Source organism: Manis pentadactyla, chromosome X (genome assembly GCF_030020395.1).
Source record: "Manis pentadactyla isolate mManPen7 chromosome X, mManPen7.hap1, whole genome shotgun sequence".
Taxonomy (NCBI): domain Eukaryota; kingdom Metazoa; phylum Chordata; class Mammalia; order Pholidota; family Manidae; genus Manis; species Manis pentadactyla.
Window position 1 is genome coordinate 76,135,765 of NC_080038.1, and position 19,284 is coordinate 76,155,048.

The following is a 19,284-nucleotide window of genomic DNA, read 5'->3' on the forward strand; positions in this document are numbered from 1 at the left end:
ACATTATATTATATATATATATATATATTACATCCATCTGTATTTTTTGTGAACAAGTTGGTTATTTGATCACATTTTTAGTTTAAGAAATACTTGAATATTAATTTTTAAATGTAAAAAGACCTTTACTAATAAATAACAGTTATAAAACTTCAATCTACTCATGTTTAGTTTAATTACCTGAGGCTTTTTAGAGCAGACCTAAACTCAAGGACCATTTCAGGTTTAGAGTTTTCACACTTACCTATTAACTATCCATACTCAGTTATGTAATAATCCATTGGTCTACCATTCTTTACCAAAACCAGAATAGATTTTGTATTCCTGATTTGATAATATCATGAGTTGGTCATCTCAAAAATATTGTTTCACTGAGTTATGCAGATGTTAACAGGAACAATCCCATCAGAAAAATGTTTGAATATTAAGAAGACGTGAAACTCATGGTAGCAAATTAAAATTTTCCAAAATCCTAATTTCTTTATTCAAAACTCAAATTTAATCATTGAAAAAAATATAGACCTGATTCCAGAGGAGGGAAAAAAAAGTGGTGTAGGAAGGCAAGGCAGAAACCTCCTCCCATACACACACACCAAGGATGCAACTACAGCAAATACAACTAACCCTGAACATGACCTAAACACTGCAGAACAGATCAACTACATCTGATGAAAAAAAGAGCACACAGAGAAGGGTAAAGTGGCAGAGCCATGATCAATTGGGACACCAGCCCTTCCCTCATCCAAACCCACAGGCAGGAGGAAGAGGAATGGAGCGGGAAAGGGATAGGTGCTTAGTAATCCTACACACCTGGCCCTGGAGACCTGCTCTGGGAAGATGAGTACACCATGCATTAGTCTTTTCTGAGTAGTGGGCTGGTCACCAGGGAGAGCTGGAGCACTCAGGGAGGCTAAGACTCTAGCCAATAGTGTTAGAGGTACACTCTGCCAGTCCGGCTGAGACCCAAAACAGAGGCAGCAGTTTGAAAGATTTGCCATCAGCAGGAGGGGTTCCAGAGGGGCAAGGATTGTATAGAGCTCTCTCTGCAGCAGGAAGGGCAGATGGACAACACTTCCCCAGTCATCCCTTGGCCCAAAAGGTAGACAATTCCCAACTCCTCCCTCAGCCCAACAGGTCAGGAACTCTTGGGAACCCTAGATGCTCCATTCCCCTCAGTGGCAGCTTAGCCCAGAGGCACTTCCCTGTGCACCCTCCTTCCAGCTTGCATGACCCAGCAGCTTCAGACTTTGCAGCTTGGAAAGCAGAGGGAGGCTTCTCAGCCTTCTTTGATGGGTCTCAGCCCAACTAGGGAGGTGCCTGCAGGAGCCAGTGCCAAGCACTCCTACCTCCTTACATGGGCAGTCCAGCCAAGAACCACAAACAACACTACTGCTGCTGCATAACCATGTGACTGAATACCCCACCCTTCCACTGCTGCTGCATGCCTGCATGAGCCCTGAAACCACTGTGCAACTGGCTGATGCATGCCTGTCCTAGACCCATGCAACCACCCCTCCCATCCAAATTATCCCAGCAGTGCCACCATCTCTGCAGGGCAGGCAGAGGGTGGCCAGGCCTACAATGATCCTAGCATAAGCACTGTTGCTCTGCTCACAGTGCCAGTTGAGGCAAACTTCCCTCTTTGGTGAACTGAGTTAGATCACTGAAGGCAGGCAGCCAGAAAGGCAGCATTACCTATATCCCACCAAAAGCAACTGAGACTCCACAACAAAGAACCAGGCAGGGGAGAGTAAAGAGTCTTGACCTTCTGGGAACCACAGGATGCTTACTTCATAAAGCCATTACTCTCCAGACCAGGAAGCATAGCAGATCAATCTAATACAAGCGAAGAAACATAGAAACCTTAACAAAAAGAAGAGGCAGAGGAATATGTTAAAAACAAAGCCAGAGGATAAGAAACCAGATAGCAGGCTAAAAGAAATGGAGATCACCGATCTTCTTGGTAAAGATTTCAAAGTAACATTCACAAATATGCTCACAGATATGCAGAAAATTATTGAAAATCTCAGGGAGGATTTCAACAAAGAGATAGAAGAGTTGAAAAAGAGCCACTCGGAGTTGAAGAACACAGCAACTGAAATGAAATATTCAATGGAGGGAATGAATAATAGATTCTTGTAAGTAGAAGAGACAATGATGGAAATTAGTGAAGAGGTAAACAGTGAAGCTCAGGAACAAAGAGAGGGAAGAAACTCTAGGAATGAAAGAATGCTGGTAACTTCAAATGAAACAACACTTGCATAATAGTGGTACCAGAAGAAGAAGAGAGAGACAAAGGGATAGAAAGTCTCTTCAAAGAAATAATTGGTGAAAAATTCCCCAGTCTGGGGAAGGAAATAGGCACCCAGGTCCTGGAAGTGCAGAGAGTTCCTAAGAAAAGGAACCCCAGGAAGCCAACACTAAGACAATAATTAAAATGACAAATTTTAAGGATAAGGAGATGGTATTGAAAGGAGCCAGAGAGAGAGAGAGAGAGAGAGAGAAAAGATTACTTATAAGGGAAGCTCCATCAGGTTACCAGCAGACTTCTCAGGAGAAACTTTACAGGCCAGAAGGAAGTGGCATGAAATATTCAATGTATTGAAACAGAAGGACCTTCAACCAAAAATCCTCTAATAAGAAAGATTATTATTCAAATATGAAGGAGATATTAAACATTTCCAAATAAAGTCTGATGGAATTTTCAAAGACTAAACTGGCATTACAGGATATGTTAAAGAGACTTCTGTAAATGGAAATGTTCTTAAGCCTAAACAGTTTCAGCAGTGGAAACAAGTCCACAGTAAAGGAAGTAGACCAATTAATTACCAAACAAGTAAGAAATTAAAACAAAGCAAAACAAAAAGTAGTAAAACCAACTCTACACAAAATCAAAGAATACACAACAAACGCAGATTATGACATTCGATATATAAATTGTGGAGGAGGAAGAATAAAAAAGTCCTTTTAGATTGTGTTTGAAATAGAGTAATCACCAACTTAAGATAGACTTATATAGTCAGGAAACTATCCATGAACCTTACGGTAACCACAAACCTAAAGCATATAATAGATAACACAAAAAAATTTAAAAAGAGATATCCAATCACAACTCTAAAGAAAACCAACAAGTAACAAGATAAGAGCACAAGAGAGGAAGAAAAAAACAGAGAGGAACTACAAAAACAGCAAGAAAACAATAAAATGGCAGTAAGTATATATATATATATATAAACAATTACCTTAAATGTAAATGGAGTAAATGCACCAATCAAGAGTGGCAGAATGGATAAAGAAACACTCATCTATATGTTGCCTACAAGAGACAATTCAGACTCAAAAACATATGCAGATTAAAACTGAATGGAAGGAAAAAGATATTTCATGCAAGTAACTGGGAGAATAAACCAGAAGTAGCAGTACTTGTATCAGACAAAATAAACTTCGAAACAAAGAAAATAATAAGAGACAAAGAAGGACTACATAAGGATAAAGAGATCAGTTGAGCAAGAGAATGTAACCATTATAAAATATATGCACCCAATAAGGAGGACCTGAATATATAAAGCAAATACTAATAGAATTAAAGGGAGAAATAGACTGCAATTCATTCACTTTAGGAGACTTGAACACACCACTAACAAACATCAATAGATCAACCAGAAAATAAGTAAGGAAACAGAGGCAATGAATGATACATTAGATCAGATGGACTTAACAGATGTACATAGAACACTCTGCCTGAAAGCATCAGGGTACACATTTTTCTCAAGTGCACATTGAACATTCTCCAGAACAGATCATGTACTAGGCCACAAAAAGAGCCTCAACAAATTCAAAAAGACTAAAATTATATCAAGCAACTTCTTAGACCACAATGGAATGAAACTAGAAATAAATTACACAGGGAAAACAAAGAAGCCCACAAATGCATGGAGGTTAAACAACATTCTTCTAAATTATCAATAGATCAATGAACAAATCAAAACAGAAATTAAACAATACATGGAAACAAATTAAAATAAAAATACACCAGTCCAAAATTTGTGAGATGCTACAAAAGTAGTTCTAAGAGGGAAGTACACAGCAATAAAGGCCTACCTCAAGAAACAAGAACAAGCCCAAATAAACAGTCTAAACTTAAAATTAATGAAACTGGAAAAACAAAGAACAAATGAAACTTAAAGTTAGTAAAATGAGGGACATAAAAAAATCAGAGCAAAGTATATAAAGTTGAGAAGAATAAAATAATGGCAAAAAAAAATCAATGAAACCAAGACCTGTTTCTTTGAGAAAATAAACAAAATAGACAAACCCCCTATCCAGACTTATCAAGAAAAAAAGAGAGCACATAAACAAAATCAGAAATAAAAAAGGAATACTCAAAACAGATACCACAGAAATACAAAGATTAGAGAATTCTATGAAAAATTATGTCAATAAATTGGACAACCTAGAAGAAATGGACAAATACCTAGAAAAACACAACCTTCCAAGGTTGACAGGAAGAATCAAAAAACCTGAACAGACCAATTAGCAGTAATAAAATTGAACTGGTAATCAAAAAAGTCACAACAAACAAAAGTCCATAACCATATGCCTTCACAGCTGAATTCTACCAATCATTTAAAGAGCTAACACCCATCTTTCTAAAAGTATTCCAAAAATTAGAAGAGGGAATACTTCCACACTCATTCTATGAGTTTAGCATCAATCTAATACCAAAACCAAATACACCACATAAAAAGAAAACTATAGACCAATATCTCTAATGAATATAGATGCAAAAATCCTCAGTAAAATATTAGTAAACCAAATTCAAAAATACATCAAAATGATCATCCATCACAACAAACTGGGATTTATTCCAGGTACACAAGAATGGTACAATATTTGTAAATCAATTAATATGGTATGTGACATTGACAAAAAGGATAAAAACCATATGATTGTCTCAATAGGTGCTGAAAGCATTCATGATAAAAACTCAACAAATTGTGTAGAGAAGGTACATGCTTCAACATAAGAAAGGTCATATAGGACAAACCCACAGCTAACATCATACTCAATGGCAAAAAGCTAAACGCTTTTTCTCTAAGATAGGAACAAGACAAGGATTTCCACTCTCACCACTTTATTCAAGATAGTATTGGAGTTCCTAGCCACAGCAATCAGATAACACAAAGGGATAAAAGACTTCCAAATCATTGAGTAAGAAATTAAACTGTCACTCTCTTTGCAGATAACATGATATTATATATAGAAAACCACAAAGATTCCACCAAAACTATTAGAACTAATAACTGGATTCAGCAAAGTTGCAGGATAAACATAGGGTACATATATCTTTTTGAATCAGGAATTTTGTTTTCTTTGGGTAAACTCCTAGAAGTGGAATTACTGGCTTACATGGTGTTTCTGTTTTCAGTCTTTTGAGGAACCTTCATACTGCTTTCCACAGTGGGCTTCATCAATTTACAATCCCACCAACAATGTAGGAGGGTACCCTTTTCTCCACATCCTCGCCAACACTTGTTATTTCTTCTCTTTTGAATAAGGACCAACCAAGGTGAAAGACCTATACTCTGAAAATTATAAGACACTCATGAAAGAAATTAAAGAAGACTCTAATAAGTGGAAATCTATCTTATGCTTATGGATAGAAAGAATTAGTATTTTTCAAATGGCCATCCTGCCCAAAGCAATTTACAGATTCAGTGCAATACCTATCTAAATACCAATGGCATTTTTTAATGAACTAGAACAAATAATCCTAAAATTTATATGGAACCACAAAAGACCCTGAATAGCCAAAGCAATCCAGAGAAAGAAGAACACAGCTGGGAGTACTAGGCTCCCTGACTTAAAGCTTTATTACAAAGCTACAATGATCAAAACAGTATAGTACTGGCACAAGTACAGACCCATAGATCCATGGATCAGAATAGAAAGCCTAAATATAATCCTACACATATATGGCCAATTAATATAAGATAAAGGATCCATTAGTATATAATAGGGAAAAGAGAACATCTTCAATAAGTGGTATTGGGAATACTGGACAGCTACATGCAACAGAATGAAACTGGATTATTGTCTAACTCCAGAAACAAAGTAAACTCAAAATGGATCAAATACCTACATGTAAGACATGAAACCATAATACTCTTAGAAGAAAACATTGGCAAAAATCTCTTGAACATAATAATGAGCAATTTTTTTCCTGGGCACATCTCATCAAGCAAGAGAAATAAAATTTAAAAATGAACAAGTGGGACTACATCAAACTAAAAAAGATTCTCTACCAGCAAAGGACACCATCCGCAGAACAAAAAGGCAACCTACAGTACTGGAGAATATATTTATTAATGTTATATCTTATAAGGGGTTAACATCCAAAATATAAAAAGAACTCATATAACAACATGAAAAAAACAACCCAATTAAAAAATGGGAAGAGGATATGAATAGACAGTTCTCCAAAGAAGAAATATAGATGGCCAACAGGCATGAGAAGATGCTCTGCACCGCTAATCATCAGGGAAATGCAAATCAAAACCACAATGAGATATCATCTCACATCAGTTAGAATGGTCCTTATTCAAAAGAGAAGAAATAACAAGTGTTGGCGAGGATGTGGAGAAAAGGGTACCCTTCTACATTGTTGGTGGGATTGTAAATTGATGAAGCCCACTGTGGAAAGCAGTACGAAGGTTCCTCAAAAGACTGAAAACAGAAACACCATGTAAGCCAGTAATTCCACTTCTAGGAGTTTACCCAAAGAAAACAAAATTCCTGATTCAGAAAGATATATGTACCCTATGTTTATCTCCACATTATTTATTTACAATAGCCTAGTTATGGAAGCAACTAGATTATCCATCAATAGATGAACAGATAAAAAAGGTGTGGTATATATACACAAAGGAGCATTATTTAGCCATTAAGAAAAAGAAATCATGCCATTTTGAAAAACATGGATGGACCTAGAGAGTATTATGCCAAGTGAAATAAACCAGGTAGAGAAAGACAAATACCATATGATTTCACTTATTTGTGGAATCTAAAAACAAAACAAAACAAATAACCAAAATAGCAGTAGACTCACAGACACTGAGAAGTGACTGCTGGTTACCATGAGAAGGGGCTTGAATGAGTCAGTGGGGAGTGTGAGGTGAATAAAGGCACACAAATATTCTCAATCATGTCAGTTGGTCACAGGATGGTCACAGGATCACGAAGAATATAGCAAATGATTCCGTAACATCTTCCTATGTTGACTGACAGTAACCACACTAGAGGGGTGATGACTTAACAATATGGGTAACTGAACCACTGTGTTGTATACTAGCAACCAATGTAAAACTGTACATCAACAATACTTCAAAAAATATATCGTCAGTTGTTTTCCATGAAGTAACAGGCTCACTCCATTCATTTTTGAGAAAACACCTACCAAATACCCAAGTTTAACTAACTCTTGTTAGTCAATCATTCTTTCAAGTAAAAATGGTATTCCATGGAAAAAGTGGCTAGTTCAGCTTATATGAATAGAAATTGCATAAGTGCTCTGTCTCGAGACAACCTTCCTTTTTTGGTATGCAGCTGAAGTGCTTCATGTGTACTTCTCACTTCATCACACAAAATGTACTGAAGGGTTGCTATTTGATAAATTTAATCATTGTTAACACCTCATCAAGGGCATTCTTAAATAAAGCTTGCATATTTTTAAAAACTGATAGGTGTATAGCAGTGAAGACTACGATGACTACTGATAGAGTTTGCTGTCACCGCCTTAACTGTGCTAAGCCACCAGGTTTACAAATAGTATTTTAGTATTTTTATTAAATAGTTTAGACCTTGAATATCCTTTGAAAGCATCCTGTGGATTCCAATGGATAGAGAGACCACACTTTGAGGACCACTGTTCTAGAACATAGCCTTTAGTAGGGTTGGACAAAATGGAGTATAGAAGCGAAAAGAGGCAATCAAGGGAGAAAGAAAAAGATAGTCCAGGAATTTAGGAAGTCACCTGCACAAAACAGCTACTTTTTCCCTAGCTCTTCTAACATTCACTAATATCTCAATACGGCACTAACAAAAACTATCATTCACAGTTGGCTTGTTCTTTTCAGGTACTATGGGTGAACTTCTCTAGCATAAGAAAACACCATCTCACTGTTCATTATCCATGGTCAACTACAGAAGAAGCTGCATGGCTTCAAACTACTGTATCTAAAAACATGCCTATTCAGTCACCCTAATCCAGTTCTCAGAAACTGTCCAGAAGGAAAATGACTGCATGACTCCAATATATTTTTCTCTTGGTCATATAGACTTTCATATTTCTATTAAGAAGTACTCAAAACTTGTTTGTTGAAGTAAACTGAAAGATCACATAGCTTAAATATTGATGAGGGAAAGGACCAACTGCAAGAAATTTTAAGATGTATATATAATTTTTAAAACTATCTCAATAGTTAATTACTTAAGAGGCCAAGGGTTCAGTATTTTCAAAAATTCATTTTTATGTCCTATAATTACAGAATTTAGTTTCACAAAAGCAAAAAACTTATAATCCATGAATGTTAAAAATCTATGCTTTCTGTAAATATGACTTGGATGTGAAATACAAGGAAGCCTAGTTTGACAGTTTCAAATATGTTTACATATGCTTTATTTGTGCTTTAAAATAATTAACTGGCTTGGTATACTATATGTCAATCCATACATTAATGATCATTAATAATATTATACTTGGTGTGCTTAGTACAGAATTTTTTATCAGTCTCTCACGATGATAATGCATACTCTTTTTTTATTTTGGTATCATTAATCTACAATTACATGAAGAACATTATGTTTACTAGGCTCCCCCCTTCACCAAGTCTCCCCCACATACCTCTTCACAGTCACTGTCCATCTGCATAGTAAGAATTGCATACTTCTTTAAAGTACAACTTTACAACTGACTTCAGTAGGATTTTTGCCCTATTAGTCTATAAAAATATTTAATGTCACAAGGCTTAAATTCTATTTATTGCATTTTAACAATGTAACTTTTGCCGAATAACTTACATGAGACTGCAGCTCAAAGTTTCTTGGAATTGCTCCTATACTTTTACAGCCTTGGCCAAATTCCTGAATAGGTTCAGCATTTAACAAGTCATACCAACACAATGCCTACACAAATGATGTAATACTGATAAGCAAGGATGTTCATATCTAGGAAGAAAAAAAGAAGCCACCTCCTTAATATTTCTTTGTTTAATGAACTACATAAACATCACTATTCTGTATTTCAGTATTAGGAGTTTGAAAGAAGGTTTCTATGATGTCCTTGCTAAACAGAAATTCCTGCACAAAGCTGAGCATTTCCTGAATTTAAGGGCTACATTGACAACTTGTCAGAGTGTTGCAATATTTAATGTGAAGATGTTATTGAAGACATTTCACTATGTTATACTGCAGTCTTTTTATGAAGCTCCATGAGAAAAATTTGTCTTGTTTGGTCTGTTTCTGTCTTAAAGATACTGTCAACCATCAAACAAGTGAATTTATGAGCCTCTTTATAATGGCTGCCAGAAAACTAAGTCTTCATTTTCACCCCACTTCTAAGACTTACAAGCCCTTATGCTATGCATTTGTGAAAAAGAGAGTGTATTCCTAGCTTCATGTAATCTTTCCTGCTCTTAATTTGTGTTTCCATTATCATCACCACCTTAAATCTTTTTCTGGAACAAAGCTGAATATAAATAAATACACATATAAATAAATACATATATCAAATGACAAAACAATTACTTTTAATGCCTTGAAAGGTTTGCCTCGTGAGATTTCATCTAAGTCAACATTTAAGCATTTATACCTTTGGGATATAAAAGAAATCCAACTCTGTTCTTCTAAATTAATAGCATAAAAACATAATGTAAAATAGTTAAAAGAATATTGTACTTTTAGAAACTAAAAAGAAGTGTGCAGAATGCACATGCCTACTCTGCAGGTCAGTTCCATAAACACACCCTGACCATAATCCATTAAAGGCTCCTGCTAGTTTTACTCTCCCCAGCACAACTATTCAAGTCCTATCTCTTAGTCTTCATATGTCTTCTGTACCAGTTCAGTGACAAACCATATTCCAACTTAGTTTGTCCTTTTTGTGCCCTGAAAATGTTTCTACGCTTTATGTTATATTCTATTTTTAAAAAATTTTATTGAAATATAGTTGATATACAGTATTATATTAGTTTCAAATGTACAACATAAGTGAAGTGACCAATATTATACATTATTAAATACTTACCATAAGTGTAGTTACCATCTGTCATCATACAAAGATATAACAATATTATTGACTATATTCCCTGTATTGTACTTTTATCCCCATGATTATTTTATGATTGGAAGATTGTACTTCTTTATCCCCTTGTTATAGTTTATAACACATAGATATCAGGTACTTTAAGATAATTAATGTTTATTTTATATTAATCAATACTGCTTTTACACATGTACACACACCAGATGTTCAATAAGTATCTTTCTTTAAAATTGTTTCAACGCATAATAATCACTGCCCTACTGCCATACTTTTCCTGTTTGAAACTAAATCTCAGCCTCCCTGAAATTAGTAGTTTCTCCTTTATCTTTCTCCCTTAAAATTGTTGTTACTATTTTCCTAAAGGCAGTTACTGTGTATATGCAATAATTTTCATGTCTTAGATGTTAAGTGTATGAAAGTCAGGAACTAGACCTGTATAGTTCTTTCCAAGAATCATATACCATTAAGCACTTAATAAGCAATTTTAATAATGAATGTAGGAGTTAATCTTTCTCAATTTTGCTTTTTCCCTTGAGATTTATGTCCCTTGAAAGCAGGAGTTTCACACAATCCACATGTCACCCAGGGCCTATCCTTGGCTCTACCTTTACACATATGTTACTTTAATAGATGATAGATGAATTCATACATGAATTGATACATACATTCTGACTTCAGTTATAGAATTAAGGAATATAGATGAAATCACCAGGAGACAGAAGGCAGTGATCATATCAGCATGTAAACAGGGAAAGAAGGAAGAACTTTTAAAAAATCAAACTACTTTGATTTAGGCAACTAATAAACAGTATGCTATATTGTGTCCTAGAGAAATCAGTGAGCCCAGCAGATTGGAAAACCTTGATTACTTTAGAAAAGCATAAAGAAATGGGGCTAAAAGTACAACAGAAATAAAAGGAGTAAAATTGGAGCATTACCTTTGTATGTGTTCTTTAACAAGATTAGAAATGGCACATTTATTAGATTTCTATCTATGTGCATATTTTTTGCTGTTTAGAAAAGGAGCAAATGTGAAAGAAAGTATTCATTACCTTTCCAAAGGATCCCTGACCAAGAACTTTGAGCAACTCAAACTGTGCAGGATCTGCTTTCTCATATCCTTCCTTAACATGATGAGTAATAGGGATTTCTTTAACAACAACTTCATCCTGTAAAAAGAAATTCAAACAATACTCAAATCCAGTTGCAACATCATATGATTAGCTCCATTTAAAACCAGAAATCATACCAGAAATAATTTAATACCCAACTCTTTCAGTTTATAAGTTTTACAGTCTACTAGTATTTCCATTTCTCTGTTTTCTAACGTACAGAGATACAACATCACTGCCTCTATTATATAATTTCAAGTAATTAGAAGCATATAAAATCTATGCTTTAGCTTTCTCTTCTAACTAGGTAGTGACAGAAGAAAAAAAACAATAACAGTCTTAAGATACTCACTGGGGTATGAATCATGAGGTGGACGCAAAGAAAGTCAAGAAATAGATAAAATCTTGTAAACTGTAGATCATGGCAAAAAATGTGAACCACAAGAGTTTCACTATACCCTTTGAATTAGTCAGCAGTATACAAGTACTTAAATGTCCAACCAGCTACATCACCAAAAAAGAAACTAGCATAGACAAACAAAATCTGCAAAGCTCAAACAAGTGTTTCCAGGCCATGTCCCTACTTACACGGAAGCTTTATATATACATTATATGCCAGGTTTCCTACCACCTGGGTCAGGCAGACAGAAAGGAAGCCACCCAAGAGAGTGCTTCTGCTCCTTGATGTAGGACCTACTCAGCTCTGAGGACTACACTCAAATAAGCTGTAATTCTAGTCCCTAAAGAAGCACAGTAGCTAGGATGAAAACCCCTCAGATGTATTACAGATTACAAAATAACAAGAGCTGGATGTATTATCCAACCCAACCCTCTGCTTACATACAGGAGAAAACTGAGACCCACAATGTTTCATGACTAGTTAGCACAATGTCTACAAATCTTGGTAACTTTCCATCACACCATATCAATTCTCATCTAGATGAGAATGTTCTCAATCAATTCACCCTTTAATTAATTGATTAACAATGGTGACTGTGGCCAAAGTGGGCAAGAACATAGTCTCAAGGAAGCTTGCCTTCATGGCAGCTAAATAACTTATATGTTACATAGTTAGTCAGACATTCACTCTATCAAGAGGGGTATGTTGGCAGAGGAATTTTACCTTTAGCATTAGGAACCACTAATCAGTCAGAAATGAAGAATCAGTTCTGAAAGTATGTGCATGGATGTTTCTTATAAATCAAAATAATATTTCATGAGACCCTTTTAACTAGTTATAAGAAGGAGTTTCCTTTCTGAAGGGGTCTTTTTTAAAAGTCAAGAATCTCTTTTAATGCAAATACATATGATTTGGGCTGACATTTTGGGGTATTTAAGTATGGCATATCTCTATGCACCTCTGCAATAAAACATATGTATACCGAAAATAACATCAGATTGTACACTCTTATTAATGTTATGGTTTACTGAGTCTTCAACACATATCATGAATGTAGTATTGGGCATCGAAGCATGGAATATAATAAAAACATACTTGTTGGTCATTTTCTCCATCAGAAAGGACACTGGTAGAAGAACCAATAGACAGTTTTGCTGCTAGTTCGGCTTTGGCCTAACCAGCCTTGGACAAATCACAAACCACTCACTCTTCTTCAGTGCTGTCACATGACAGGTTATGTTAGATGGGTCTTTATGGTTCCCTCAAGTCTATGGTTCTATACTAAACACAATACAGTATTTTCATATTTAAGAAGGCACTTCAGTTTATGCCATGTATAAGATCATCATAATGATGATCTTATGTGTTGAAGACTGTTAACCATAACATTAATAAGAGTGTACAATGGGTCATTATGACATTAGTTTTTTTTTTAATGTTCAGAGCTAGGAAATAGCTGCATGCTATTCTAGTTAATTTCACTGAACATAAGCAAGTCTTCCAAATGAAAGTGTTTACCCAACACCTTGTCATCTCTTAAATTAAAATACATATATACCAATCCTTTAAAAATGAAATGTCTTTCAATTTCAGCAGCATTACCATAAAAAGTTTCCAACATGAAAATGCTACTAGATTAGAAAAGACCATTTTCCCAGTAGATAGCCACCATAAAAGTTACACTATGTCCTAACAACTTACTACCTTGTCTGTGTTTCTCACTAGCCTGTCAACTTCCATGATACAAGTATTGTATCTGCATTACTAATGCTCAGCACATTACTTGTTTGATTTTATGGGAGCAAAAGCCAAAGAAATCCACCCAATTTCATGAAAAGGGGAATGAAGAAAAACTTACTTTTAAAAAGAAAGATAGATTTTAAAGGTAAAGCTAGCCAGTAAGTACCCCAAAATTATTTTTAAATATCTTTTAAAAAAACATAAAAATATGTATCCAGAATTCATTTTTTTAATATATAATGGAAATAGGGAAACAGGAGATTCATTCCAGAAAATAGAATTGTGTCAATACTCAATAGAAATAACTTTGTGATGATATTTCTAATTTAATAAGCATTTTTTTTCCTTTGAGTGTGAAGAATATACATGAATATCTTTCTAGATTATTTATGATCAGTATTTTATTACAGTGTGTTGTACTCAACACAAATGACGATCATAAAATGAAGACCTCAGAATTTCTATTTCTAGTAAAATGCTGATACTGATTTACTAATTGGCCATCAGCCTTTTCTAATAAAATCTTATGTTCCTAGGCAAACAACTACTAAATTATGACTAGCTTGCCTTCAAATAGACAGTAGTTTACAATACCCTGGCTGCAAATAAAAATCACTTGAGAAATTAATATTTATTAAACATACCTGTTCAAGTCCCACCCTCAGAAATTACGGTTCAGCAGAACTAGGGTGGGGCTCAAGCATGTGTATGTTTTAAAACCTCTGCAGATGATTCTGATACATGGTCAGTATCAAAAAACACTACTTATATGCTTCTAAAATATACATAGTTATATTTACACATGAATAGATACGCACATATATATGCAAAGATATAGATATGCATACAAATATACACACATATATACATACATACAGAGCTTACTAGGAAGTGTTTTATCATTTGTATGCCACTGGCTTTTTTTAAGTGTCAAATTATCTGATATCCTCCTGGGTCATCACTTCCAATATTGGTATTATTTCATGTGTTCCCCTTCCCATTCTTGTCTATTTCTTAATATTTCTCAGTCTCCCCAAGGCTATATGTATTAATGTTTACTATTAAAATATTCCTTTATTTGTCATTTTCAACTTTCCTTCCTTCCTCCACCTCACTTCCTCTGCTTCTCCACCATTCCAAAAGTTGGAGAGTGACAGCAATCTAACTCAAAAAAAGATAGCAATGTACTTATCAGTGATCCATTTTTTTTCCTAAGAGTGAATCATTTTCAAAAAAGCTTCCCTATCCTGGCATAATAAAGTTGGGATATATCACCTTATCTTCGTACATATGCACTCTCTTCCCTTTAATTATTCCCTCAATCAAGAAATCAACAACATTCATGAAGTACATGCCACATATTAGGCATTATACTACATATTGGGGATACAAAGATAAAATGGGGACTTGAGTATAGTGAATATTGTCAGAAATATCATATCCCTTAATGAAACAAAAAGGTGTCTAATATGTTATGGGCTGAATTGTGTCCCCTCAAAAGTCATATACTGAAGTCTTAATTCACAGTACCAAAATGTGACTATTTGGAGACAAGGCCTTCAAAGAAGTAATAAGATTAAAATGGCATCATGAGGATGGACCCCAACCCAGTGTGAATGGCATTTCCTTTTTGTTTTTTTGGAATTTGCCATAAAAGTGAAACCATATGGTATTTGTCCTTCTCTGCCCAGCTTATTTCACTTAGCGTAATAGCCTCTAGGTCCACCCATGTTGTGAGTGGCAATATTTCATTTTTTTGTGTAATATTCCATTGTGTATATATATATATATACCTATCTCCTTTATCCATTCATCTATTGATAGACACTTTGGTTGCTTCCATATCTTGGCTACTATAAATAATGCAGCAATAAACATAGGAGTTCATATATCTTTTTTAATCAGGGACTTTGTTTTCTTTGGGTAAATTCCCAGAAGTGGAATTGCTGGGTCATATGGTATTTCTACTTTTAGTCTTTTGAGGAACCTCTATACTGCCTTCTACAATGGCTAGAATGATCACCATTCCCAACAACAGTGTAGGGAGGTTCCCTTTTCTCCATATCCTTGTGAACACTTGTTATTTCTTGTCATTTGGATAATTGCCATTCTAACTGGTGCAAAGTGATATCTCATTGTACTTTTGATTTGCGTTTCCCTGATGGTTAGTGATGTGGATCATCTTTTCATGTTCTTGTTGGCCACCTGCATGTGTTCTTTGGGAAAATGTCTATTCAGATATTCTGTCCATTTTTTAATTGGGTTGCTTTTTTAGTGTTGAGTTGTACAAGTTCTTTATATATTTTGGATATTAGCCCATTATCAGATATGTCGCTTCACATATACAGTCCCATACAGTAGGCTCCCTTTACATTCTGTTGATAGTATTCTTTGTTGTGCAGAAGCTTTTTAGTTTGATGTCACTCCACTTGTTTACTTTTTTATTTTGTTTCCCTTGCCCAAGGAGACATATTCTGAAAAAAATTAATCATGATGATATTCAAGATATCCCTGCCTATGTTTTCTTCTAAGAGTTTTATGGTTTCATGTCTTATATTTAGGTCTTTAATCCATTTTTTTTTACTTTTGTGTAGGTGTTAGACAGTTATCTAGGTTCATTCTCTGTGTAACTGTCCAGTTTTCCCAACATCATTTATTGAAGAGAGCCTTTTCCCCACTGTAGAGTCTTGCCTCCTTTGTCACATATTAATTGAACACATATGCATGGGTTTATTTCTGGGCTCTCTATTCTGTTCCATTAATCCATGCATCTATTCTTGTGCCAATACCATTCTGCTTTAATCACTGTATCTTTGTAGTATAGCCTGAAATCAGGGAGCATGAAACCCCCAGCTTTGGGCTTCTTTCTTGAAATTGCTTTGGCTATCCAGGGTCTTCTGTGGTTCTATATGAATTTTAGGATTATTTGCTCTAGTCCACTGAAAAATGCCACTGGTATTTTGATGGAGATTGAATTGACTCTGTAAAGTGCTTTGAGCAGGATAGCCATTTGAACAATATTAATTCTTCCTACCCATGAACATGGTATATATTTCCATTTATTTGTGTCCTCAATTTCTTTCATCAGTGTCTTGTAGTTTTCAGGGTATAGGTCCTTTCACCTCCTTGGTTAGGTTTATCCCCAGGTATTTTATTCTTTCTGATGCATCTGTAAATGGAACTGTTTCCTGATTTCTCTTTCTGTTAGTTCACTGTTAGTATATAAACATGCAACATATTTCTGTACATTGAGTTTGTATCCTGCAACTTTGTTGAAGCCAATTATTAGTTCTTATAGTTTTTTAGTGAAGTCTTAGGAATTTCTAATACAGCATCATGTCATCTACAAACAGTGACAGTTTTACTTCTTCCTTACCAATTTGGATGACTTATTTCCTTATCTCTAACAGCCATGGCCAGGGCTTTCAGTACTATGCTAAATAAAGTGGTGAGAGTGTGCACCCTTATCTTATTCCTGATCTTAGAGGAAAAGTTTTCAGCTTTTTGTCATTGAGTTTGAGGTTAGCTGTGGGTTTGTTGTATAAGATCTTTATTATGTTGATGTGTGTTCTCTCTGCACACAATTTGTTGAGAAATTTTATCATGAATGGATGTTGAATTTTGTCAAATGCTTTTTTAGCATCTATTGAGATGATCATGTGGTTTTTATCCTTCCTTTAGTGAATGTGATGTATCACACTGATTGACTTACAAATATTGTACCATCCTTGCATCCCTACAATAAATCCCACTTGGTTGGGATGGATGATCCTTTTGATGTATTTCTTATTTCAGTTTGCTACAATTTTGCTCAGGATTTCTGCATCTGTGTTCATTAGGGATACAATATGACTGATGTTCCTATAAAAAGAGGAGTTTAGGACTCAGAAAAACACATAGGAAAAACCATGTGAAGGCACAGGTGAAAGAACAGAGCTACCAGTAAGCCAAAGAGAAAGGCCTCAGAAGAAACCAACCCTGCGAACACTTTAATCTTGGACTTCTGGTGTCCATAATTATAAGAAAATTAATTTGTTAGGTCACCCAGTCTGTGGTACTTAGCTATGGAAACTGTACAACATTTGTATATAATACCTCATCATAGTTGATCTGCATAAAGAAAGTTGCTAGTGTAAAATTAAGATTTAATACCTTTGAAATAGAGACCACTACTCTTTCCAACATCAGATATCAAATCTGAGGCAAGGATTACTGTGAGTTAGATTTTTTACTGAACTTGACAGTAATTGTTGATAAATAGGAAAACTGTGAAGGTTCAACCACAACTGAAATAGTATGCTCTGACTTCTAGAATCTGACTTCTAGAATTAATTCAGAGGGCCAATAATGCTGCAATACTGAAAAAACATACTAACAGTACAAAACAAACTTACAAATACACTACTCCTCCATTCATCTGAAAACTGATTTTATTAGGAGTAGAAATCTCCTGTTAATCAGAAAGAGAAAGACCTTACGGCACTCCATTAGGAAACCATACTACATAACTTTATTCCAATAATTCCATAGGACTGTAGAAATAAGCTAAGATACCTACAGAAAACAGGTCAAAATAAAAGAGAGACTTTTAAAGACTAAATATTTTGGCTGTATGGAAAAGTGCAACATCCATCTGTTCAAACACATGCCTTATTTGTGGGTCAATAGGCCATCTGATCATCCTGAAATTCCAAGAAGCATGTAGTTGTGGATTTGTTAAAATGTACTATACAGACATATGGAAAAGCAGTTTGATATGCCCTTCTCATGCAGTGAATAATTCAAGGTCAGTGAAAACCAAGCCAAGTGCCAGTGTACTTTGAAAGAAGGCTATATATTGTAATAATAATGTAAATGTTGGAATACCACCAAGGTGAACTAAACACATTGAATGACAGACACTCTGGAAAGAAACTACAGATATTAAAGTCCACAAAACTATCCATTTATATTGATGACTGAAAAACCAAAAAAGGGTGGTAAAATAGTTCTCATTTGGGTAGGTGTATTCTAGCTACTAGGGTTGACTCTTTAGTTGCTGCATCTATAAAATGGGAATAAAAATCTGCCTATCCATTTCACATCTCAGTTATGAGAGCCAAATGAGAATACTGAAAACCACAAAACACATATCAAATTGAAGTTATCAAACTTATTTATACTATTTATCTGTGCATCCCTCATGGTATAGCATACAACTGTACCTTATAGTGGCTGTCCATCGATAATTAGGAAAGAAAAATGGTTAATCTAAGAGTTCTGTATAACTACAGGGCAAGGGTTTCAAATTAGAAAAGAAAAGCTAAATGAATAAAAAAGCACAAGTAAGCATCAACTTTGCAAGGGAAGAAAAACTGAAGTGCAGTAAGACTAAATGTCCATCAGAATGGAAAGACAAATACAGGAAAGAAAAATACGCCATATAGGAAGCAGGTCGTCCAGTTTAAAATACTACCTACTTACGGGTACATATGAATTTAAGTAAAACACCTCTGTAAAAGTACTTTTTAAATGGATTATGAAAGATACATATTAAAAAGTGTTTCTAAAATTAGAAACTTAGGGCTTAAAAATACTGGACAATCAATTTTGCTTTTTTGAATGTACATTTTCAGTTAAATATAACACATTTCTGGGGAATAAAAAAATATAAATCAATTTAGAGGCTAAACATATTGCTGACCTTGTGCTAATGGAATGACCAAAAAATC

General features: G+C 34.8%; 1 protein-coding gene across 4 annotated transcripts in view; it reads right to left on the bottom strand.

Annotated features, from left to right (window-relative positions):
* The window catches only part of RPS6KA6 (ribosomal protein S6 kinase A6), a 188,733-nt gene that overhangs the window by 96,897 nt on the left and 72,552 nt on the right, over positions 1 to 19,284 (bottom strand). For 3 of the 4 annotated variants that reach the window (XM_036905358.2, XM_036905355.2, XM_036905359.2), the window contains one exon: positions 11,374 to 11,490. In XM_036905358.2, the coding sequence (XP_036761253.1) occupies positions 11,374 to 11,490 (117 nt within the window). Of the gene's footprint in view, positions 1 to 11,373; positions 11,491 to 17,967; positions 18,068 to 19,284 lie in introns of those variants that run through there. The other variant, XM_057495269.1, reaches the window with a different exon arrangement.